This window comes from Schistocerca cancellata, chromosome 3 (assembly GCF_023864275.1).
Source record: "Schistocerca cancellata isolate TAMUIC-IGC-003103 chromosome 3, iqSchCanc2.1, whole genome shotgun sequence".
Lineage (NCBI taxonomy): Eukaryota > Metazoa > Arthropoda > Insecta > Orthoptera > Acrididae > Schistocerca > Schistocerca cancellata.
In genome coordinates, this window is record NC_064628.1 from 271577568 (window position 1) to 271604651 (window position 27084).

Below are 27084 nucleotides of genomic sequence, written 5' to 3' on the forward strand. Positions count from 1 at the left end.
AAAGTGCAGTCCAGGCTAGAATCACGCAGAGCATTGTATGTACGCAGCGATGTTCCAGTGTGCACACATGAAGGAACCATTTCCTTTGATGTACCAACACTGTGGAACTTGTTCATTGTTGCGCAGAGCAGCACAGTTTGTTGTTCACATCGATGCCTAACACTGTGCCAAACTTCTCACTTGGATGGTATGACATAATTCACTTTTTAGTACAAACTGACAAGGCTGTAGAGGTATCTATATTACTTTGTGACTGACAGATTGCAGTGACAGTGGGCTGTGTTGCCAGTGTGGATACAGCCACGCTTCACAAGGCGCTGCGTGGACCCATGAAGCAGGCAACATTGTGAGCGCATAGTGCTCAAGAAAGAACTATGATTGGGTGGCAGCTGGCTCCTAACACTCAACAAGCTGCAATGTCAATCACAAAATAATTTTAATCATAGCACAGAACCATGACAGTTACAGGGTAACTAAGAGTGTATGATGTACAACAAATTTCAGTGGATATATTTTACAAAATTTAGCATCGTATTTGGACAAGGACAGCAGTCATGATATCTGAATAGAATCAAATAATTATGTTCGTGGCACATGAAATAGAGGAAAAAAGAAAAAGAAAAATCTTTGTTTTCAAGCTGTTATTCAGTGGCAGCTCGTCAGCAAACATTCTGGATGTTCACAAATTTTTAGATTCAGATAAATATGATGGTGTGAAATTAATAGCATCTCCTGTATAAAAGTTATGCTTATCAACATATTTACACAACTACAACCACTGCCAATAACAATAATAATATGCACAATGTGCCTGAAAAAAAGAAAATATTGTTTTCGAGTAATTTTGTACATAAATAAGTACAGTTTAGGGCAAGAACAAAATAACATGTAAGCCTTCATTACCCTATGTTTCGCATTTTTCTGTAAGTGGGAGTTCATGCTTTTTTATTTTTTCGGATGAACGTACAAGATCCCTAACACATGTATTACATTAACAAATTAACTTGTGGACTGAAAATCAGACATTATTAGGTTGCACCCACACAACAACTTAGGCTTATTATACACTTCTTTGTTTGTTTCTAGTCCCACTTATTTGATTTCGTCACTTTCTCAGTCGATGGATCTGGTCTGGGAGATCCTAACTCCTTTATGCCTAGCTTTCCCCGGTAATTTTCTTTTCTGCTAGCATGTAAAACAGATTCAATAGCGTTCATGTTGACACTTCACACAAAAGTAAATTCCAGTGCAGTAAACAACCAACTCCAAACACAAACTGCCATTTGTGGAAGTGATTAAGTTTATGTAGTTCTATCTACCTACATGATCTCTTGACTAGAACAGAAATGAGGCACTGAGAACCATAAGGGCCAAAAGCACACTGTCATCTAACCCACATTTAACAGAATATCAAAGAAACCAGTGAGACAGCTTTTCGTGAATGTTCATATATACACTGATAAACCTGACTCACCATAAGCTCAACAGATATGAGAAGCATGAGTAAATGCTACAGCAATCAACAATGACGTACTTTATGTTTTCCAATGCCTCAAATGGATTATTGTACGATAAAATCATAAACTTAATATATTATATCTCATTCATAATTATCATCCATAGTCCCATATGTATTAATGTCCGATCTAATTTTACTATGTAGTGAGCGAAATGGCGTATCTGAGGAGTGTGCTACAATCTAGCAGGATTTATGAAGCAAAAGGGGATAAAAATCTGCTGCACCGTGCTGCAGATACAAATCCATATGTATCTGGCCTGCAAGGCAGTTACCTCACGGCAGTTGTGCATGCGCAAAAGCTCCTTAAAATGTGCACAACTGAAGGTGTGCTCGCAAACCCTGATGCCAAGTTTCATGGAGTGTAGAGGAGTACCAACATAGTATTGCACGGTAGATTTAGTGCTTTGTATTCCAGATCACCACTTTTACATTATGTTTAACAACATTCAAAGAAAAATAGCCAATAACTTCAAAAAGTGTCAAAAGTTAGGGTGTTCATGTGTACATACACAACCAGCTGCCACTGCTGTTACTTCACATGATATCCTCGAGCTTTTAACAGTTGTTCCCATCATGATCATCATAATCAGGAATAAAACTACTGTCCGCCAGAATTGACATGGTGATCTCTTTATACAGGCAAAGCAGCAATGTATGGAACATTACAGACGGAGTGCTAAAATGAGGCATGTGTGGAAAGGTGTTGGTGACATGTTTTAACTGCTAGTAACACTTCCCTGCAAGTGTCTGGAAGCCGTCTTTATTCAAAATGTTGCAGCTTGAAATAACTCACTTCTACAAATAACGTTCCTAATAAATAACTGATAGCACTCTCACTTTTTCACTTTTGCAAAGTCCTTAAGATATCTCAAACACAAATCCTAAGGTTAGTAACTAGGCTTACAACTATTCCAGCAATCAAGTAACTTAATCCTTTCAGATAATGTACACAGCATAACCATAATAAACTACAGTACCTCCTATGCATATTAGTATCACATGCAGTGCACGACATGCAAATTAATGTTTGTGGTATCCAAAGCATTAATTTTAAATTTTGGCAGTGCTAATTGCAAATAATCTAAAACGTGCTACATATCTTACATTTTAATTATAGTTTTTAGCTTTTTCAACAGTTTTTACTGTTCAATGTGTAGTGTTGATATAAATATAGCTGAAAAAAGGTCGTCTGAAGCTGAAAACGACATGCAAAGTTTTCTTTTTGTGAAAAAAATGATAATTATGACAATGAAATGGTATCATAACCAGTTTTGACCTTGCAGTAAGTCATCACTGCGTAATATATTTAAAAAGAAAGAAACGAGAGAAATAGTTGACTACTAAGAAACTAAATTACAAAATGAAATTAACTCCTGCACACACCTGAATACGTATTATAATAATTTGCCAAAGTACAACTGACCAAAGTACAACTGAACAGGCCCAGAGAGGTAATCACAATGTAATCATATCAGCACCCTGATTGTCTGTATGGAAGTCTACAACTGACTACTTAGTAATATCAAAATTGGTAACCTTTAAATATCGGAGAAAAAAAATCACGCTTATGATGAATCCTGCGATATACCCTTTTCAAAGTGAAAACTTGTAACATATTTATGTAACTATAGGTGTAGGTAAGCTATATGAACACTAAAAGTAGGTAAATTACAACTACCTACAAAAGTATTCTGTAAGTGGCAAACTGGTCGCCTGTGACCTGTGGTTGCAAGTATAAAGTAACCAGCCAGTATAAAAAAAAAAAGTTAAACAAGTTACTATTAGCCTTTTTTTTGTTGGGGTTCCTTGGTCTGTCACTAACTTTTGTCTAAGAGTAGCTTGACTTAACAGTTAGTACACAATGGGTGTTTAGTATGCACCTGCGAACACCAGTGATCAGTTTTCCAATTAGACACGTGTGGCAGGTGGTATTTTATCATTTCTAGTTCTTGGTTATACCAGCAGTGATTTACTTTTTTTAGTAGTTCTTACTCGTAGAAGGATGTAGCTCACAGTTAATTTTATAGTGTGAATATCTTCTTATATCTGAGATTAAAAACTACCCACCAGGTTAGCTGAGGGTACTAATGCGCTGCTTCCTGGACTCAGGTAGGTGCGCCGGGCCCAGATTGAATCCGCCCGGCAGATTAACAACGAGGACCAGAGTGCCAGCTAGGCTGGATGTGGTTTTTAGGCAGTTTTCCACATCTCACTAGGTGAATACTGGGCTGGTTCCCATGTCCCACTTCAGTTACAAAGCTCGCAGACATTTGAAAAAAATGTTCGCACTATTTCATGTCTTACACTACACGCAGACAGCTGAGGTACACTAATTCTACATCTACATCTACATCTATACTCCGCAAGCCACCTGACGGCATGTGGCGGAGGCTACCTTGAGTACCTCTAGCGGTTCTGTCTTCTATTCCTGTCTCGTACTGTTCGTGGAAAGAAAGATTGTCAGTATGCCTCTGTGTCGAGTCTAATCTCTCTGATTTTATCCTCATGGTCTCTTCGTGAGATATACGTAGGGGGGAGCAATATACTGCTTGACTACTCGGTGAAGGTATATTCTCAAAACTTCAACAAAAGCCCATACCGAGCTACTGAGCGTCTCTCTTGCAGAGTCTTCCACTGGAATTTATCTATCATCTCCGTAATGCTTTTGCGATTACTAAATGATCCTGTAATGAACCATGCTGCTCTCCTTTGCATCTTCTCTATCTCTTCTATCAACCCTATCTGGTACGGATCCCACACTGGTGAGCAGTACTCAAGCAGTGTGTGAACAAGTATACTGTAACCTACTTCTTTTGTTTTCGGACTGCATTTCCTTAGGATTCTTCCAATGACTCTCAGTCTGGCACCTGCTTTACTGATGATTAATTTTATATAGTCATTCCATTTTAGATCACTCCTAATGCCTACTCCCAGATAATTTATGGAATTAAATGCTTCCAGTTGCTGACCTGCTGTAAAGTAGCTAAATGATAAAGGATCTTTCTTCCTATGTATTTGCAGCACATTACACTTGTCTACATTGAGATTCAATTGCCATTCTCTGCACCATGCGTCAATTCGTTTCAGATCCTCCTGCATTTCAGTACAATTTTCCATTGTTACAACCTCTCGATATACTACAGCATCATTCGCAAACTTCCGATATTATCCACAAGGTCATTTATGTACATTGTGAATAGCAACGGTCCTACAACACTCCCCTGCGGCACACCTGAAACGCTATCACGGTTACCAAATAACCCTGTGACGAAACGCGCCGCTCTTCTTTGGATCTTCTCCATCTCCTCCGTCAACCCGATCTGGTACGGATCCCACACTGATGAGCAATACTCAAGTATAGGTCGAACGAGTGTTTTGTAAGCCACCTCCTTTGTTGATGGACTACATTTTCTAAGGACTCTCCCAATGAATCTCAACCTGATACCCGCCTTACCAACAATTAATTTTATATGATCATTCCACTTCAAATCGTTCCGCACGCATACTCCCAGATATTTTACAGAAGTAAATGCTACTAGTGTTTGTTCCGCTATCATATAATCATACAATAAAGGATCCTTCTTTCTATGTATTCGCAATACATTACATTTGTCTATGTTAAGGGTCAGTTGCCACTTCCTGCACCAAGTGCCTATCCGCTGCAGATCTTCCTGCATTTCGCTACAATTTTCTAATGCTGCAACTTCTCTGTATACTACAGCATCATCCACAAAAAGCCACATGGAACTTCCGACACTATCTACTAGGTCATTTATATATATTGTGAAAAGCAATGGTCCCATAAAACTCCCCTGTGGCACGTCCGAGGTTACTTTAACGTCTGTAGACGTCTCTCCATTGATAACAACATGCTGTGTTCTGTTTGCTAAAAACTCTTCAATCCAGCCACACAGCTGGTCTGATATTCCGTAGGCTCTTACTTTGTTTATCAGGCGACAGTGCGGAACTGTATTGAACGCCTTCCGGAAGTCAAGAAAAATAGTATCTACCTGGGAGCCTGTATCTAATATTTTCTGGGTCTCATGAACAAATAAAGCGAGTTGGGTCTCAACGATCGCTGTTTCCAGAATCCATGTTGATTCCTACATAGTAGATTCTGGGTTTCCAAAAACGACATGATACTCGAGCAAAAAACGTGTTCTAAAATTCTACAACAGATCGACGTCAGAGATATAGGTCTATAGTTTTGCGCATCTGCTCGATGACCCTTCTTGAAGACTGGGACTACCTGTGCTCTTTTCCTATCATTTGTAACCTTCCGTTCCTCTAGAGACTTGCGGTACACGGCTGTTAGAAGGGGGGGCAAGTTCTTTCGCGTACTCTGTGTAGAATCGAATTGGTATCCCGTCAGGTCCAGTGGACTTTCCTCTGTTGAGTGATTCCAGTTGCTTTTCTATTCCTTGGACACTTATTTCGATGTCAGCCATTTTTTCGTTTGTGCGAGGATTTAGAGAAGGAACTGCAGTGCGGTCTTCCTCTGTGAAACAGCTTTGGAAAAAGGTGTTTAGTATTTCAGCTTTACACGTGTCATCCTCTGTTTCAATGCCTTCATCATCCTGGAGTGTCTGGATATGCTGTTTCGAGCCACTTACTGACTTAACGTAAGACCAGAACTTCCTAGGATTTTCTGTCAAGTCGGTACATAGAATTTTACTTTCAAATTCACTGAACGCTTCACGCATAGCCCTCCTTATGCTAACTTTGACATCGTTTAGCTTCTGTTTGTCTGAGAGGTTTTGGCTGCATTTAAACTTGGAGTGAAGCTCTCTTTGCTTTCGCAGTAGTTTCCTAACTTTGTTGTTGTACCAAGGTGGGTTTTTCCCGTTCCTCACAGTTTTACTCGGCACGTACCAGTCTAAAACACATTTTACGATTGCCCTGAACTTTTTCCATAAACACTCAAAATTGTAAGTATCGGAACAGAAATTTTCGTTTTGATCTGTTAGGTAGTCTGAAATCTGCCTTCTATTACTCTTGCTAAACAGATAAACCTTCCTCCCTTTTTTTATATTCCTATAAACTTCCATATTCAGGGATGCTGCAACGGCCTTATGATCACTGATTCCCTGTTCTGCACGTACAGAGTCGAAAAGTTCGGGTCTGTTTGTTATCAGTAGGTCCAAGATGTTATCTCCACGAGTCGGTTCTCTGTTTAATTGCTCGAGGTAATTTTCGGATAGTGCACTCAATATAATGTCACTCGATGCTCTGTCCCTACCACCCGTCCTAAACATCTGAGTGTCCCAGTCTATATCTGGTTAGTTGAAATCTCCACCTAAGACTATAACATGCTGAGAAAATTTATGTGAAATGTATCCCAAATTTTCTCTCAGTTGTTCTGCCACTAATGCTGTTGAGTCGGGAGGTCGGTAAAAGGAGCCAATTATTAACCTAGCTCGGTTGTTGAGTGTAACCTCCACCCATAATAATTCACAGGAACTATCCACTTCTACTTCACTACAGGATAAACTACTACTAACAGCGACGAACACTCCACCACCGGTTGCATGCAATCTAACCTTTCTAAACACCGTCTGTACCTTTGTAAAAATTTCGGCAGAATTTATCTCTGGCTTCAGCCAGCTTTCTGTAGCTATAACGATTTCAGCTTTGGTGCTTTCTGTCAGCGCTTGAAGTTCCGGTACTTTACCAACGCAGCTTCAACAGTTTACAATTACAATACCGATTGCTGCTTGGTCCCCGCATGTCCTGACTTTGCCCCGCACCCGTTGAGGCTGTTGCCCTTTCTGTACTTGCCCAAGGCCATCTAACCTAAAAAACCGCCCAGCCCACGCCACACAACCCCTGCTACCCGTGTAGCCGCTTGTTGCATGTAGTGGACTCCTGACCTATCCAGCGGAACCCGAAACCCCACCACCCTATGGCGCAAGTCGAGGAATCTGCAGCCCACACGGTCGCAGAACCGCCTCAGCCTCTGATTCAGACCCTCCACTCGGCTCTGTACCAAAGGTCCGCAGTCAGTCCTGTCGACGATGCTGCAGATGGTGAGCTCTGCTTTCATCCCGCTAGCGAGACTGGCAGTCTTCACCAAATCAGATAGCCACCGGAAGCCAGAGAGGATTTCCTCCGATCCATAGAGACACACATCATTGGTGCCGACATGAGCGACCACCTGCAGATGGATGCACCCTGTACCCTTCATGGCATCTGGAAGGACCCTTTCCACATCTGGAATGACTCCCCCACGGTATGCACACGGAGTGCACATTGGGTTTCTTCCCCTCTCTTGCTGCCATATCCCTAAGGGGCCCCATTACGCGCCTGACGTTGGAGCTCCCAACTACCAGTAAAAGCCCACCTTCTGCGACGGCCCGGATCTTGCAGACTGAGGGGCAACCTCTGGAACAGGATCAGCAGCCATGTCAGGCCAAAGATCACTATCAGCCTGAGACAGAGCATAAAACTGGTTCGTCAGACAAACTGGAGAGGCCTTCCGTTCAGCCCTCCGGAATGTCTTTCGCCCCCTGCCACACCTTGAGACGACCTCCCACTCTACCACAGGTGAGGGATCAGCCTCAACGCGGGCAGTATACCGGGCAACCACAGTCGTAGTCCGATCGGGGGATGCGTGGGACGAGCTGGCCGTCAAACCCGACAAACCCCCATCCGGACCCCCACAGTGATGCCCATTGGCAACAGCCTCAAGCTGTGTGACCAAAGCCAACACTGCCTGAAGCTGGGAACGAAGGGATGCCAACTCAGCCTGCAACCGAACACAGCAGTTGCAGTCCCTATCCATGCTAAATACTGTTGTGCAAAGAACGTCTGAACTAATCTACAGAGAGTGCAAACAAATCGACACAAAATTTAAACAGTTATTAAAATACAAGATTGCCTAGTAAATGCAGTAATGCTGCTACTTGCGCACTGCTGACACACTGCTCGGCGATGGAAGGAGACTACGCGATTTTACACTATTCAGGTACTAAAACGCGATGCTACAACTCTCAAATACTATAATACGCCCGAAATTTATGAATTAAATAATGCAAGTACCAAAAACACGCAAAGAAATTAAGAATTAAGCTATGTAACAAATGAGTGAGCTAGGAGTATACGACTTGCTGCTGCAGCTGCTTATCCAACGGCGGCAGGGAGCACGAGTTATATTGGAGCCCACAGTAATGTCTTGGGTGTCAGTATGTTAGTTGCATTAATGTGTGTACTTTTTACTAGAAAAAGAGCCAAAGCTCAGAAGATAGTGAATACTGTTCTCCTACTAGGTGTGTGTGTCTCACACTAGTCTGCAATTTATGAGTAAAGGAAACAATTCACTGGTGTGACAGAACAGAGGAAGAGGAAACTTTGGGTAGAAGGTGTGGGGACAGTGAGTTAGTGAAGACTGAGGCCAGGAGGGTTACAGGAGCAAAGGATGTGTTGCACGGATAACTCGTTATCTACATGTTCAGAGAAGCTAGTACTGGAGGGAAGGAGTGATACAGCTCAGATTGTGAAGCACTCATTGAACTCAAGCTTGTTTTGCTCAGCTGCATGTTGTGCCACTGGATGGTAAATTCTGTTCTTGGCAACAAATTGGCAGTGGACATTCATTCTGGTTGACAGCTGGTTGGTTGTCATACCAACATAAAAAGCTGTGTGATGACTGCAGTAGAGTTGGTAGATGAAATCACTGCTTTCACAGGTGGCCCAGCCTCTGATGAGACAGGACGAGTCTGTGATAGAGCTAGAGTGCTCAGTTGCTGGATTAGGCAGGACTTGCACCTGCATCTTCCACAGTGGTATTACCCCTGTGGTAAGTGGTTGGGAGGTCGGTGGAATACAACTTTAGTGAGGATGGGAGGGTTCTTAGTTCTTAGGTCTTGTTTCCAGGTATGATGACATAATCACAGCCCTGCTGAAGGACATGGTTCAGTTGTCCCAGTCCATGATGATATTGGGTGCTAGAGGGCCAGGAGGGGGGGGGGCATCCTTTTGTATCTGATTCTACTCCTCATTTGAAGGGAAAAAATCTATAAACAAATTCGCGGCACAGCCGTGGGTACCTGCATATCACACTCTTACGCCAACTTTCTTTTGGGGGTTTATTTAGTAATGGAATCTTCATAATCTTAACTCAGGGCCAAGGCACCTTATCCTCATTCCTCCAAAACCTTAAAATCTTCTCTCCCATCTGATTCATCTTGTCTCCTCAACCAAACATGTACCTGCACTTCAACAGTGTTGTCCCGTCCTCACCAAAAAAGCACTCTCATATACCCAAATCATCCATGGACAGTGTACCTGCCGTGGTGAGAATTCCTTTGCCCCGTATGCTGAAGGTCCTACAAGGGCCTTCACAGACCGCCCCTCAAAGACTTAGTCCTATGCTATGTCCTCACATACTGCTATCCTCCCACACCACCTCGAGAACTAGCTATTAAGGAATGCCCCCTTGATCACCCAATATAACACTCAGCTGGAATAAATGAACCATATCGTTCATCAAAGCTTTGATTATCTATCATCACACCCAGAAATGAGACACTGTACTCAAGATACTTCCTATCTTTCCTACAATGGTATTCTGTTATGCACCCAATCTTCACTGCATTCTAGTCCATCCCTATGCCACTACCATTCCCCAGAGCAGCCATGTCATCTACTAAGTCTGCTGCAAGCACTGTACAGCTTTTTATGTTGGTATGACAACCAACAGCTGTCCACAAGAATGAATGGCTACAGCCAAACTAAAGCCAAGAACAAAGTTTATCACCCAATGGTATAGCATGCTCGATTTCAATAGCTACTTTACAACTGGTGCCATCTGAACCCTTCCCTCCATCATCAGATTTTTTGAACTGTGCAGACGGGAGTTACCCTTTCAACATCTTTTACCCCGTAACCCTCCTCACTGGCTCTGATACGCATGTACCACATGCCTAGCCCTTACACTTGCCACCTGTCCCTCCTGCATTCCTAGCCAAAAATTTGTTGTTTTTCTCCCAGCTGCTAGCTACCCACCCTCAACTCATCTTACTGTCTCCCCCCCCCCCAACCACCCCATCCAATATAACACCTTTTCCACCTGCTGAAATGCAGTCCTGGCACTGTGTGTACAGCCAGCACTTGTGTTTGTCCTCTAGATCAATGAAGGATTTATTCTCAAAGCTAGAAATTTTTATTTATTATTATTATTATTATTATTATTATTTTGTGTGTGTGTGTGTGTGTGTGTGTGTGTGTGTGTGTGTGTGCACCTGTCGATAACTCAACACTTCTGCTATTCTGCGAGTGTTCTCCTTTACTCCTATATTATTTACATTCTACCAGAACACTCCTTAGTATATTCACATTAGTCTGCTGTAGGTGAGTTCTTGCCTTTTCTTTATTTTACATATCAATCAGTATTTACCATATATGTAGGAGGTTCTCTAATGTCTTATGTTGGTATATTCTGGAAATTTTACGTCTGTATAAACAGCACCACACTCCATCCAGGAGACAATTCTGTTTTGTTTGAATGCCGGTGTCTTCAGTAAACATGCTTTCACTGTTAACATTGTGCAACACCCACAACCCTGCTTTCAGATTTGGACTTAATTGTGGTTATGACACAGCAATATTGAGATGGTTTGTGTAAATCAACAAAGCCACTGCAAACAAACTCTTAACTTCTTTGAAGTTGTGATGCATCTCTCAAGAGTTCTTTGTGGCAATTTGGTACACAAAATCCACAAGAACCACTCCCTCAATAGCCCAAAAGGCAAAAAACCACCATTTATAGAAAGTACACAGTCTGTTTCTTCCTTTTCATGAAATACTTACTTTTCACCCTTGTCATGCTAAGGTAGAGCATTTGCTCATTTCTTCAGTAGTTACCGGCTTACTCTAAATTCTAGGTATCCATCATACAAAACTAAAATACTTCAGACTTTTATTAACCAACCTCACGCATAACACAGACTATAATTCATCCACTATCACCTGGCATTTGTTACAAATAATATCACAAAGATGCTAGACACTACTGAGAGTATCTGCATTGTGCAGGTTGCTGCCACAGCTTGCATCGATAAGGTACAATTTTTCATATCCTGTCTCTTTACACCTTGCTATTTATCATTGCATAATAATTGCATCTATTGTTGCCTACTTGTAAATGTGAACAAGTCATAAACTGTGTGGATGCAAGTAACCATCACACCTTCTGCAGTGATGAGTCCCAACAGCGCAGATTAAAAACAAATAAATCTCAATGTCAACTATTTTTAATATACTATTTGAGTGCTACGTGCATATGGTAAAAGCAGCTCAGCATCAAAGCCTATACGAAACAGTTTAGGAAAAATACCATATTCCAACACTAGTTTCATTATTTCAAGACACTGCTCTTAAGATCAACAACAATGCTCTCTTCACTGCCAGAAACAAAACTGGAGGAAATTTTTCAGAATGTCCAAGAAGCAACAATAGCACTTAAAGACATGAAATACCAAGTCAGCATAAATCAGACACCTTTGTGCAATTAAATCTATAGAAAGATACATGCACTGTGTAAAAATACCTGCTGATTTTCTTACCTCACTCTGTTCATTGCGCTGCATTTAGTGAAGAGACATGATTAAAATCTCTCAACTAATGATGATAAATTATCATACTTCACAAATTCAGTGATGTATTTCACATAACTGTAAGATAGATATCCTTTCTAAATAAGAATCTATTACCTGATCCAAAAATTCAGGTTCTGAAGCTGAGGCATCCCATCGATTGTTCAAAATAAAAATATTTGGCTTAGAGAGTCGAGTTGAGACTTTGTGGAAGAAGTTTTTCTCCTGTAAAGAAACACAGAACCAAATTATATTCAGTATCTTTAGATTTTACATCTGAGAACACTGTTGAATAAAGTCACCTCCAAAGTGACACCACGTAACAGTTTAACGTACTAAAGATATGATACTTAGGAAGGAATGGAGAAGACATGAAGAGGCATATGGGATCAAAATAGCTTGAGTTAGGAAGAGAGAGCCTTATTTAAAGGAAAGGACTAACACTAATAAAGACTTCAAGAAGTACTGCAAGCAGCATTGCAGAATTCTTCACTAGGTCATTAAGAAGGTAAAAGAAACTGCATACTAAGCACAAAAAATTAAAAATTCAAAGAAACAGGTTATGACAATTTGGAGCATTATTAGGCATGAAACAAATTAACTAGGTATTGCAAATCAAAATAAATTCAGTGATAACAGTAGCAGCAAGAAAGACACTACAACATTCAAGCATCAGCCATGAGTCTCAATGAATTCTCCCCAACAGTATGAGCAAAAAAGGAGGGGCAAAAAATGGTCCATCAAAGGAAGAGCCATTAGATGTACTTAAGGAGACTAGTCCATGGATACCAGGAGAAACCTTGAAAAAACTGTCAGTTTTCTAATCAGTGTAACTCAAAGAGTAAGATTTGTAAGCCTATATAATGTTCACTATCTTTTAAGACATCTTTTGGGAGCATTTATAGCTTTAGCTCTCAGACTTTTTTTTAATTTTACTTTTTTGTTGCAACTGAAATAAAACATGCTAATTATTTATGTACATCATAGGTACACATTACTCAAAATACAAACAAAGTAGAAGGTTTATTTTTTCCTGTAATTCTTTACATTATCATCTTTAAAGCAGACTATTGAAAGGATATTGCTGTCATAAATCATGGTACAAAAAAATTTTAAGAATGACTATCAAAAATTTTCGAAATGAATTCAGGGTTTTTCTTAAAAAAAAGCATTTTATTTTCAAAGTTAAGTCACAAGAGTAGTCTACTTTTTAGTTAAGCACGTTTTAAGACAGTATACGAAATTTCAGCTCTCTATCTTTAATAGCTTTTAGCCAAAGTGTACCAGAACATGAAATAATTTAAATTTCAGGAAATTCAAGTTAACGTTATTAAAACTTGCTTTTCTATTAAACTTGCATCACACCAATGCATCCCAGGTCCATATTCATCTTGTTTCCTGTGTTGTTCTTCCTCCCTTCTCTTTTTCACACTACTACTTCTTATTCTTGCTTCTTCGGTGGCTTCCAACACTCCTTTGGTCAGTGGCTATTAGAGCTCTATGCATATTTAGTCCACCAGGCATTCCCATCAGTTTCATAACATTAAGCGTTGACACTGCATTGTCATTGAAACATAGATCAGCATCTAGAACAACTATTTTCAAAGTATTTAGTCCTACTCGAACAGTTTATGCTGTCTGTTCCCATATACAACTGTTGAAACTTCCATTTGGCATTTGAGTCCTCCTAGTAAACATTTCTCTAATAATATTGTGTCACTAAGATCACTATACAAAGGTTTTATGGTTGTAGGTCTCACTTTGAGTAATAGCCCTCTGGTAAAATCATCATAAATCACTGCCAGGTGGGCAGAGTGCACAACATGGGTTGTCTTCTGTGGAGGATTTATGAAAGAAATTATCCCATACTACCTTTTTCTTTCCCTCAAGGTCATTTTTATTTTGTCTTATGGATTGTCCATAATAATACTAAAACCTGTCTATTTCTTCACCTGTAAGCCAACCACGTTCACTAATGCACTTACCAGCACCTAATTTCTTTCCCTTCAAATTCCTCTTCAAGTTCCTCATTCTTGTACCTAACTTTTTTCTGGACATGTCCAACACATTCCATTTTTTCAACTTTTGTGTCAGCATAAGATCTGGATTCACAAACTTTTTGGTACCCTTTTCAGTCTCCATTTCTCCACTGACCTGTAAAATGTCTTCACAACACCTTCATATTCCACTATAACCACTAAAACTAATCAGGCAATCATGATTTTCAGTTCCACTAGTACAGCCCAGACAGTACATGGTAATATATTCCACATCATTGAATTAAAATTGTACAAGGAGATAGCCGTCACTACACCTTTTAGGGAACTATGGTCTCTCTGTTAGTGGGATGCATCCAGGGCTGCAGACATACCTGTATTGCTGTCATTCATGTCTACATTTTCCTGAACAGCATTTTTCTTACTATCATTTTCTACTTCTTCTAAAGTTTGAAGAATAATTTTATTGTACCTGTCAACCCTTATAGGGGGAGGTAAGTCCATAAGAGCACAGAAAATTTGAGCACTTCTGTACCCTTTCCTATACACCTCATAGAATAAGCAAGTTTAATATTTGTGTTGTAACTCTCTGTTTAGTTACACCATAAGAATAACCACATTAGCATAAATCACAAACATTACAAACAATTCTTAATTTTGGTGCACAACTTCTTCTAGCACATATCTCCTCAACTACCTTCACACCACTATTGCCACAATCCTTACACTACAAAGCTTTCTTTATTAGTTAAGACAGAGCAGAGTGTTCAACAATAACACAACCTGAATCAATTGTTGGCATCTCTACATTATCAGCATTAATACTGTCAAACCTAATGTCCAAATATTTCAGTTTTAGCTTCAAAGCACTTGGAATAGTTGAACCTGATTCAAGTGTTGTATCGCATTGTATTTCAGTATTGGAAGAGTTAACCCATTTGGTGAACTGATTTACATAAAATTTATGTTGTTTGACACCAAACTTCTTAATTCTCCCCATTGCTTTCAAGTGGAATGAGGAACTCACACACACAATATGAAACTAACACACACAATTACTTCGCTGTAAACAAAATATTCATGCCAAAACAACAGCAAACAATGAATAAACTCTATCTAACAAAACATAAGCAACTGTAAAGCTTTCGCAGGTTTAGGGACTAGAAAGTCATAAAAATGAAAAAAATGAGACCAAAACTTTATTTTCAACAGAGCTGACTGTGTGCCATGGGGGTCGTAGTGCGTGCAGCTACTTTCAAATTCCTCTAATTCTGGTACTTTCTGTGGTCCATTTTCCTGGAAGTAAACTTTTTCTCATTCAGAAAACTACAGACTTTTTTAAGACAAAAATTTAAAACCTCGATTTTTACAGTTATTCATATACAAGTCCCCTTAAGCAGGCTTTGCAAATTTCACCACTAGACATTTCCTTGAGATATCAAAAAAATCATTGGGTCATTATAAAACAGTAATTCTTCCCGCTATTATGATATTTCATCCAAGTACAAAAATCTTAAATTACAATGAAATGAAAACCCTTAGCTGCTTACAGGCGTTGACATACGTCAACGAGGACAGATGAAAATGTGTGCCCCGACCGGGACTCGAACCCAGGATCTCCTGCTTACATGGCAGACGCTCTATCCATCTGAGCCACTGAGGACACAGAGGATAGCGCGACTGCAGGGACTAATCTCTGGCACGCATCCCGCGAAACCCACATTCTCAACGTATTGTCCCGCACTACATTCGTAGTGCCCCCGCCCATTATACTCATTACTCGCAGCGCGTTGCCGATTCCCGTAAGAGTTCGGGCACTGTTTGTGCATCTGCACAGAAGAAGAAGATGGTCAATTGGCTGGTGAGCCTTAACTATATATATACTAAGATGGTATCTGTTCTTTCGGACATGTCCGAAAGAACAGATACCATCAGTGACCAGGCAGCTAGTTAGAATGAAATTACAATGAATGAAATCCCTTAGCTCCTTATAGGCGTCGACATACGTCAACGGGGACAGATGAAAATGTGTTCCCCGACCGGGACTCAAACCCGGGATCACGTGCGAAAGAACAGATACCATCTTAGTGTGTGTGTGTGTGTGTGTGTGTGTGTGTGTCTATATATATATATATATATATATATATATATATATATATATATATATATATATATAATAGAGGGAAACATTCCACGTGGGAAAAATATATTTAAAAAGAAAGATGATGAGACTTACCAAACAAAAGCGCTGGCAGGTCGATAGACACACAAACAAACACAAACATACACACAAAAATCTAGCTTTCGCAACCAACGGTTGCCTCGTCAGGAAAGAGGGAAGGAGAAGGAAAGACAAAAGGATATGGGTTTTAAGGGAGAGGGTAAGGAGTCATTCCAATCCCGGGAGCGGAAAGACTTACCTTAGGGGGAAAAAGGACAGGTATACACTCGCACACACACACATATCCATCCGCTTATACACAGACACAAGCAGACATTTGTAAAGGCAAAGAGTTTGGGCAGAGAGGTCAGTCGGGACGGAAGTACAGAGGCAAAGATGATGTTGAAAGACAGGTGAGGTATGAGCGGCGGCAGATTGAAATTAGAAATTAGCGGAGATTGAGGCCTGGCGGATAGCGAGAAGAGAGGATATGCTGAAGGGCAAGTTCCCATCTCCGGAGTTCGGATAGGTTGGTGTTAGTAGGAAGTATCCAGATAACCCGGACGGTGTAACACTGCGCCAAGATGTGCTGGTCATGCACCAAGGCATGTTTAGCCACAGGGTGATCCTCATTACCAACAAACACTGTCTGCCTGTGTCCATTCATGCGAATGGACAGTTTGTTGCTGGTCATTCCCACATAGAATGCATCACAGTGTAGGCAGGTCAGTTGGTAGATCACGTGGGTGCTTTCACACATGGCTCTGCCTTTGATTGTGTACACCTTCCGGGTTACAGGACTGGAGTAGGTGGTGGTGGGAGGGTGCATGGGACAGGTTTTACACCGGGGGCAGTTACAAGGGTAGGAGCCAGAGGGTAGGGAAGGTGGTTTGGGGATTTCATAGGGATGAACTAAGAGGTTACGAAGGTTAGGTGGACGGCGGAAAGACACTCTTGGTGGAGTGGGGAGGATTTCATGAAGGATGGATCTCATTTCAGGGCAGGATTTGAGGAAGTCGTATCCCTGCTGGAGAGCCACATTCAAAATCTGATCCAGTCCCGGAAAGTATCCTGTCACAAGTGGGGCACTTTTGTGGTTCTTCTGTGGGAGGTTCTGGGTTTGAGAGGATGAGGAAGTGGCTCTGGTTATTTGCTTCTGTACCAGGTCGGGAGGGCAGTTGCAGGATGCAAAAGCTGTTGTCAGGTTGTTGGTGTAATGCTTCAGGGATTCCGGACTGGAGCAGATTCGTTTGCCACGAAGACCTAGGCTGTAGGGAAGGGACCGTTTGATGTGTCTGTCGATCTGCCAGCACTTTCATTTGGTAAGTCACATCATCTTTGTTTTTAGGTATATTTTTCCTACGTGGAATGTTTCCTTCTATTATAACTATATAATAGAGGGAAACATTCCACGTGGGAAAAATATATTTAAAAAGAAAGATGATGAGACTTACCAAACAGAAGCGCTGGCAGGTCGATAGACACACAAACAAACACAAATATACACACAAAATTCTAGCTTTCGCAACCAACGGTTGCCTCGTCAGGAAAGAGGGAAGGAGAAGGAAAGACAAAAGGATATGGGTTTTAAGGGAGTGGGTAAGGAGTCATTCCAATCCCGGGAGCGGAAAGACTTACCTTAGGGGGAAAAAAGGACAGGTATACACTCGCACACACACATATATCCATCCGCATGGTGTCTGTGTATATGCGGATGGATATGTGTGTGTGTGCGCGCGCGAGTGTATACCTGTCCTTTTTTCCCCCTAAGGTAAGTCTTTCCGCTCCCCGGATTGGAATGACTCCTTACCCTCTCCCTTAAAACCCATATCCTTTTGTCTTTCCTTCTCCTTCCCTCTTTCCTGACGAGGCAACCGTTGGTTGCGAAAGCTAGATTTTTGTGTGTATGTTTGTGTGTCTATCGACCTGCCAGCGCTTTGGTTGGTAAGTCTCATCATCTTTCTTTTTAAAAATATATATATATATATATATATATATATATATATATATATATATATATATATATATATATATATATATATATATATATATATATATATATATATATATATATATATAAAGAAAGATGATGAGACTTACCAACCAAAAGCGCTGGCAGGTCGATAGACACACAAACAAACACAAACATACACACAAAAATCTAGCTTTCGCAACCAACGGTTGCCTCGTCAGGAAAGAGGGTAGGAGAAGGAAAGACAAAAGGATATGGGTTTTAAGGGAGAGGGTAAGGAGTCATTCCAATCCGGGGAGCGGAAAGACTTACCTTAGGGGGGAAAAAGGACAGGTATACACTCGCACACACACACATATCCATCCGCATATACACAGACACCTGTCCTTTTTTCCCCCTAAGGTAAGTCTTTCCGCTCCCGGGATTGGAATGACTCCTTACCCTCTCCCTTAAAACCCATATCCTTTTGTCTTTCCTTCTCCTTCCCTCTTTCCTGACGAGGCAACCGTTGGTTGCGAAAGCTAGATTTTTGTGTGTATGTTTGTGTTTGTTTGTGTGTCTATCGACCTGCCAGCGCTTTTGGTTGGTAAGTCTCATCATCTTTCTTTTTAAATATATTTTTCCCACGTGGAATGTTTCCCTCTATTATTTTATATATATATATATATATATATATATATATATATATATATATATATATATATATATATATATATATATAAAGGCTCACCGGCCACTTGACCATCTTCTTCTTCTGTGCAGATGCACAAACAGAGCCCGAGTAATGAATATAATGAGCGGGGGCACTACGAATGTAGTGCGGGACAATACGTTGAGAATGTGGGTTTCACGGTAGGTGTGCCAGAGATAAATCCCTGCAGTCATGCTATCCTCTGTGTCCTCGGTGGCTCAGATGGATAGAGCGTCTGCCATGTAAGCAGGAAATCCCAGGTTCGAGTCCCGGTCGGGGCACACATTTTCCTCTGTCCCCATTGACGTATGTCAACGCTTGTAAGCAGCAAAGGGTTTTCATTTCATTGTAATTTCATTCTAACGAGCTCTTGGTCACCGATGGTATCTGTTCTTTCAGACATGTCCGAAAGAACAGATACCATCTTAGTATATACAAAAATCTTATGATGCACTTTACTTTTGTAATGAGTCAATGAGTCAAGGTACTTTTCCTGAAAAGAATGGAATAGGCAGCAGTAAAATCCTTTACAAAAGTGGAGATATGGAAGTAATTTCTGATTATTGACTCATCTCTCTCCTTCCTGTCCTATCAAAAATTTTTTGAGACAATAGCTTATAAAAGAATACTGAATCACCTTTCTCAGAGTAATCTTTTAACAGCTGCTCATTTGGTCTTACAAAGATTTCTCAACTCAGAAAAAAATGTATGACTTCATGAACTACGTTCTAGTAGAACTAAAGAAGAAAATTACGCTGTTGACATGTGTAATCTTGCACAGGAAGGTCTTTGACTGTGGAGATCATAAAATTCTACAGGGGATTAAAATAGTATGGTGTAAAAGGTGAGCTCACGCAAGGATTGAGTTCTACATTAACAACCAAAAACTACAGGTCACATTAGCAAACAATGTGTCAGGAATAATACTAAATTCAAAGTGAGGAAACATCAAATAATCATCTTGCTCTGGTTCGTGATCTACAAAAGAATTTACCTCAGACATTACAGGTATCTTCAAGTATTGTAATCTGATGCAAGTATACTAGAAAGAGCCCACACACTTTTATACAAACAAAGGCAAGGAGAATAAAGGAAGGAGATTAGAAATTGTTCACGTTCAACAGCTTAAATCTTAGTTTCACAAATTTCATGCAATTCCAAACAAATAATAATGACTTTCAAAGCAGATATCAATATGCATAAGTTGTGTGAAGTTCCTGGGCATCCCGATAGATAATAACTGCCATATGGAACAATCTTCTGGGGCAATGCTACTAACTGGAAAAAAGTATTTACAAAAACACTATAGAAACATGCAATAATAATATTGTGTAAGGTTAATAAGCAAAAATCCTGCAGAAATCTCTGCAAAGACCTACAGATTCTCACATTTGTGCGCCAATATATACACTTACCTAACATTATTCGTGCTTAACACCAAGAGAGAATTCTCAAAGTAAAAATAATTTTCAGGTAGGCTATTCATCCTCTATCTAGGGTTCAAACTGAAGTTTTAGACACTGATGCAGAAGTCTACAATATGTTGCTGGTCGACATCAGGCAAGAGCCTGATATTCAAAACAAAACCTCACTGGCCACACCTTCTACAGTACTGGTTGTCTTAGTAACAAACAATCACATTTATTTTTCCTTCAAACCAAGAAGGTGCCATTGATCTGGACTGAATTTCACCCGATGTTCGTGTTACACCAGATGTTTATGACAGTGAAACTGTGGTTGTATTTTTAGCTTTGCCTGAAATTATTGGGCGAGCTGGGTGACGTCAGCCATCGTGGAACCACTCGTTGTTGGTTGCACTGGGACTGTATCCTTAACTGTGCTATGCACTGCAAGCTTTTGTCATGTATCTTGACGCCTCTTTCAGACTTCACGAGGAAGACTTGACTGCAGTATCAAGCAATTCCTGGTTACAGCAAGACATGAAGGCACCATTAGTCCATCAACTTTTGGAGGGGAGGGGTGAAGATCCAAAGGTGAAAACAAGAAGGTATGATGAAAACTGTTTATTGCCAGGTTTCACAAAAACTACAATCAATGATGAGGAACTTCCACAGTGAGTAATTTGTTTAACCATTTAGCTGCTGATAGCATGAAGCCTAATAATTTAGAGAGACATCCCGAAACCAAATCCGGAATTAAAGGAAAAAGCAAAAGAATTTTTTGTCAAGAAACTAAATGTTTTATTGTCTGCACAGAAGAACTTTGCTAAAATGAGGATTGGTTGGTTGGTTGGTTGGTTGATTGGTTGGTTGATTGGTTGAGGGGACCAAACAGTGAGGTCATCGGCCCCATGATCTAGGATGGCAGAAAACAAGGGAGGAACAGCACAAACAGAAAAGTCCAGTCAACGTGCAAACAGAGAGCAAAAAGGGGTGTCACGGCAGCAGGAAGAGGAAAGAACAGGAGGCAGGTGGATGGAAACGGGGAGAGCAGAGGTGCACCTCAAATGCTATGCGCAGTGGGGCACCAGTACTGTCACCAATCCGTCCCGACACAAATACCATACTGTACCATATCATACCGTTATCACGATACAATGAGGACAACGCCAGAGGAAGAAGTCACAAGAAAAGGGGAAACAAAACAACACAACAGAACAGGTAAAATTGTAGGGAAAAGGTGGGGAGAATCTAGTTGGTGTGGAGGTAAGGTCAAGACCTCCATGACCAACACCTATGCTAAGGGAGGGATTAATTCCACAGGAAGATTCAAGGACTTATACCTGAGAGTACAAACCATTTCATGAAGAAAACCGAGAATAGACGTAACCATGCTAGGATCGTCCGCTAACACCCGAGACAAGGAAGGTGGGATGGCATATTTAGTGAGAAAGACCAAGAGACATGGGCAGTCCAGAAAAATATGGGTCACTGTGAGTGGAGTCCTACAAAGGAGAGACGGCTCACTACGGAATAAAAAACCTTGGGTCAACATAGTGTGGCCAATACAAAGATGGCAGACAATGGCAGATTCCCGCCGGGAGAGACAGAGGTAAAAAAGTCACATCGTTGGAGTCCTCTTGGTGGTGCGAAGTTTATTAGACAAGGGGTTAGCCTCCCAAAAGTGAGCCCACAACTGAGCCAAAAGGTATTTGATGTAAAGCCATAATCTGCCCCAGGAGAACAGGTGGTAGATGGTCGTCCCCCCGGCCAGATGATCAGCAAGTTCATTGCCTGGCATTCCTACGTGGCCAGGAACCCAAAGGAAGTCAACCAAACAAGCAACATCACCAAGCTCAGCGAGAAAGGCAGAGACCAAGGGGTGGTAGGAAAAACACCAAGCAAAAGCCTGAAGGCCACTCATTGAGTCCATACATAACAAAACTTTGGTGACAGAGGACTGTTTAATAAAGCAGATGACCCAGTAGATGGTCATCAATTTCGCAGTAAACACCGGACACATGGCTGGCAAGATATGGTGTTCCATGCCAACAGAAGACACATCTCACAGGGTCAGCAGTTTTAGAGTCATCAGCGTAAAAATGATGCAATCCTGAAACTCCTGTAAGTGTGCTCAGAACATACAATGGAACACCATTGGAACGATGGAGGCTTTAGGTCCCCAGAAAAGATAAAACCGAATCTGTGGCCAAGGAACTGATCAAGGTAGGTGGTTGGGTGAGTAGTGGGAAAGAGGACAAGGAGCGGTGATGGAAGTCATGAAGGAGAGAAGTGAGATGGAGCCCAACCGGTAAACCCACCAGAGGGCGGGCAGGCAACAGCCCAACGCAGCAAAATGAATAGAATAGGAAGGGTGAACAGGGGAAGAGTGGATAGTGATGGCACAGGGAGCCAGCATCTAAGACTGTCAAATCGAAAGGTGAGAAATCTCAGCATCAACCAGAAGAAAATTGACAGGGCTAGTGTGAAAGGCACCTGTGGCTGAACAGATACCACAATACTGAACCGGGTCCAAGAGAAGCAACATGGAAGAGGCAGCTGATCCATAAACTTGACAGCCATAGTCCAGATGCGACGCAACCAATGCCCAATAAAGGCAGAGAACTATTGCTCACGAAGAGGTGTGAGCAAGAAAGTGAACGCCACTGAGTTTACAAAAACAGCCAACTTTCAGATGACGGATATGGGGCAGCCCAGTATGCTTGTTGTCAAAAATAAGACCCAAGAAATGGAACTGGGGGACCATGGTCAGGCATTGGGCATTCAGGTAGAGCTCTGGATCAGGACGGGCTGTGGTACGATGAAAGAAATGCACCATCCTCGACTTACGGGGAGATAACTGAAAACGGTGTGTTAGTGTGCACGTGGAAGTGCATGGTTGGCACCCTGGAGCTATCGTTCTGCAGAGGCTACCGAGCTGGACCTCGCCCAAACACAGACATCATCAACATACATAGCAGAGTTGACCAATGCTTCAGTGAGGGATGCAAGTTCATTAATGGCTATTAGAAAAAGGAGGACACTTAATACTGTGCCCTGTGGAACACCATTCTCCTGAGTCTGTGGAGAGCTGAGAACAGTGCCAACCAGGAGCCTGAACTACTGGTGGGACAGAAACTGGCGAATAAAAATTGGGAGGGGTCCCCGAAGACCCCCACTCATGGAGCACAAGGAGAATGTGGTGGTGCAAAGCTGTGTTGTAGGCCTTATGATGATCAAAGAAAACAGCAACAAGCTGAGAAAAGGCCTGCTGAACTGGAATTTCCAATCAAAGCAGATGACAGATAAGAGACCATCCCTCCTCAAAGCTCCACTGGTAAGAAGATAAAAGGTCCTGAGATGCAAGGAACCACAACAGTCTCTTCATTGAGAGGAGAAAGTGTCTTGGAGCCAAATATGGTTAAACACCTGTAAGAGATATCGATGTTGTGGAGAACTGACATGTTGAAGCAATTAGTTATGGATGGAATCAGGGCCAGGAGCTGAATCACGGAAATAAGTGAGTGCCAGAAGACGCTCCCATTCAGGGAAATGTTATACCACCTGATAAAGGGTAAAACATAAGCGGAAACTTCAGCCCTCTGTTTCTGAAGGAGGAAGGCAGCTGGATAGGAGGCCGATGCCGATGCAATCACAAGATGGGTCATGAAGCATTCTGTGAGAATTGATGGACCTGCACAAAGGCTACCTGGAAAGGCAATGCTTGCAATGGATGACTGCCACTGATAACCTTGGAGGGGGCGGAGTTAGCCCACACCCATGATGAAGGGCCAGAAGAACCTACAGAGGAGACAAACTGTTCCCAACACATCTGTTTTCTGTGTATGATTAAGTAATGGGCTTTTGTGTGAAGAAGTTTAAAGGTGATAAGACCAACAGAGGATGGTGCCGCTTAAGATGCTGCAAGGCACGACGACAATCACAGACAGTCATGCTCCACCACAGAACTGGCCAAGAGCGAACGGGGCCCATCTTGCGGGAAACAGAAATGCCAGCTGCACAGATTATCTTATAAGGCAGGTCACGGAAGACTTCATCAATGCAACCTACCAAAGGTGGAAATCTGACTTCAGAGGTACATAGAGACCAATCGGCACAATCTAAAGCCCAGCGGGGTAACTTGGTCATCGGGAGGTGGGAAGGGAATGAGAGATTCAACAGCAAGTGTTCACTATGACATAGGTCATCATGTGGTAGCCAGTGCAAAGAAGGAAGAAGGGGAGGGGAAGAGAACGAAAGATAAATGGTGGAGCAAGTGCCACATGCGGCATTAAAATGAGTAGGGGAACCATCATCAAGAAGGCAAATGTTGTGGCCAACAAGAATTCGTCAATGAGGAACACCCAACTAGATGAAGAAGCACTGCTCCACAAAGGGGATGGGCATTAAAATCCCCAAGGAGGAGAAAGGAAACGGGAGTTGCTGAAGGACGGCAGTTAGGGCACACGGCCAGTCAGCAGGGAGACAGAGATTGCAAACCGTGATGGTGGAGTACAAGTGGACCCAAATGGCAACCGTTTTCAATGTTGTGCGAAGTGGGATCCATGTACCAACAATATCCATATGGACCAACATGCATACACCGCCAGAAGCCTTCAAAGGGCCAACCAGGTTCCGATCAAAAGCACGAAGAGACAGTTAGCAAGCATAAGTAAAATGAGATTTCTGAAGTACGACACAAACTACTGGGTGAAAGGCAATATGGGATTGTAACTCTGGGAGGTGACGGTAGTAGCAATTACAGTCCCACTGAATGTTCATGGAGCCGAAATCTAAAGAGGCAGTAAATGAGTTGGACCCAATCATGCTGACGATTCGCTGTCTGTCACTAATGACTATGGGGTGACATCCATAAATAAGATGACATATTGAAGTTGTGAGAGGGAGATGACAGCTCTGAGGGCACCAGGGGGGAGGGGGAGGGGGTTGTCCTTGGACTTACATTTCTTCTTCTTCTTCTTCTTCTTCTTCTTCTTTCTTGATGGATGAGGAGGGCAGGGCACACAGGGAGAGCAGGCACCTGCAAGATCTGGAACTGAAAGAGAGCGGGTGACCTTGTGGCGCACAGACTGTGCATCCCATGGCCGAATTGTGGTAGCAGTCCTCTGGCCTGGTAGACGCTGGGGGAAAGGGTCCTGGGAGGGAGCCCCTTCATCTGCAGGTGCCGAAGATGGAGGGCACTTCTTCAGCCGGGGAGGGGAAGTGACATCAGAGCGGAGACATGAGAACCACAGGGGAGGGGGAGAGGAGATGGAGACGGGAGGGGGAGAGGAGATGGAGATGGGATTGGGATACGGGAGGGGCAGAGGAGATGGAGACGGGATTGGGATAAGGAAGATGGAGGAGGAGGAAAGAATGTAACAGAGGCAGAAGTGGAAGACATCAACACTAGGTGGAGTTAGCTGTATTTTTGACGAGCCTAAGTATAAGACAGGTGATACAGGGACTTAAACTCTTGTATCTTCTTTTCTTTCTCGTAAGCTGGGAAATCTAACGAGAGTGGAGAGTGGTGGTCATGACAATTTACACAAACAGGTGGCAGAACACAGGGACTTCTCTCATGGTGTGGGTTCCTCAGTCATCAAACACGGGTTCGCCATACAGGGGGAAGACATAAGCCCAAAATGTAAGCACCAAAAGCACCTCATGGGTGGTGGGACGTACAGCTTTACATCTTGTTAGTAACACATAACTCTGACCACCTCTGCGAGAGTATCTTCCATGAAAGCCAGAATAAAGGTGCCGATAAACCAATGAATGTGACTTCTAAGGCCCTTTTAAGATCTTACCAGACATTGCATGTGATTTCTAAATGCAAGAAACCTTGCATGAGTGCAGAAATTCTGTGGTTTTACCAGCAGCAATTGATATAGTATCAACAACGTTTGGTGACTCATTAGCTTAACAGTTGAAAAATATTCCTCTCTGACATAGTGCTTAGAAGAATTTTAGGCACTTCTGGCAATTTACTCAAGAAGTTAATCGATAAATTATGTAACAACTATTTTGCACTTAAAGTGAACAAAGTGACTAATATTCATATTCATAAAGATGCTCATTTGACTGCTTATGTTCGTTTCACTGATGAGTTTCACATCACAGAGGAATTGCTTTTCTGTTAGCAGATAGTGGCGACAGCTACAGCCCAAAGTCTTTCTAAAATGATGAACATTGTTTTTAATCAAAATGAGGTATCAGTGAATAGGTGCATTGGATTATGCATGGTTTATTCCAAACAAAAGTTAAAGCTCTAGCTTCTGATGCAGTATGGATTCACTGCATGATACACCGGGAAGCTCTGGCCACTAAAGATCTTAGACCACCCCTTCACGAAGTGCTGCAAATGGTTACACAAACAATCAATGCTATTAAGGAAATATCTATAAATTCAAGGTGATTTAAAGTGTTATACTGGGAGACAGGTGCTGAACATGCTCAACTGCTCTATTTTAACAATGCTCAATGGTTTTCATGGTGTGAAGTAATGAAAAGAATGTTTGAACTGAGGAATGATGAACTGTTTCTTAAAGTGAAAAGTCACTCTATGGCAGACTATTTCAGCAACAGGGATTTTCTATTGAAAACGGCTTACATCACTGACATTTCTGAGAAACTAAATATTTTTAACACTTCACTTCAATGTAATTCAGCAACTGTATTATCTTTGAACAAAAAATGAAGATGTTCATAACAAAATTAGAGCTGTGACAAAACCAAATGGAAAGTGGTAT

At 41.7% G+C, this 27084-nt stretch overlaps 1 protein-coding gene across 5 annotated transcripts in view; it reads right to left on the minus strand.

The window, feature by feature from the left end:
- The window catches only part of LOC126174928 (transmembrane GTPase Marf), a 236127-nt gene that overhangs the window by 62413 nt on the left and 146630 nt on the right, over positions 1–27084 (minus strand). For 4 of the 5 annotated variants that reach the window (XM_049921378.1, XM_049921377.1, XM_049921379.1 and 1 more), the window contains 2 exons: positions 12229–12336; positions 12082–12099 (listed from right to left, as the gene is read on the minus strand). In XM_049921378.1, the coding sequence (XP_049777335.1) occupies positions 12082–12099; positions 12229–12336 (126 nt within the window). The remainder of the gene's footprint in view (positions 1–12081; positions 12100–12228; positions 12337–27084) is intronic. The other variant, XM_049921381.1, reaches the window with a different exon arrangement.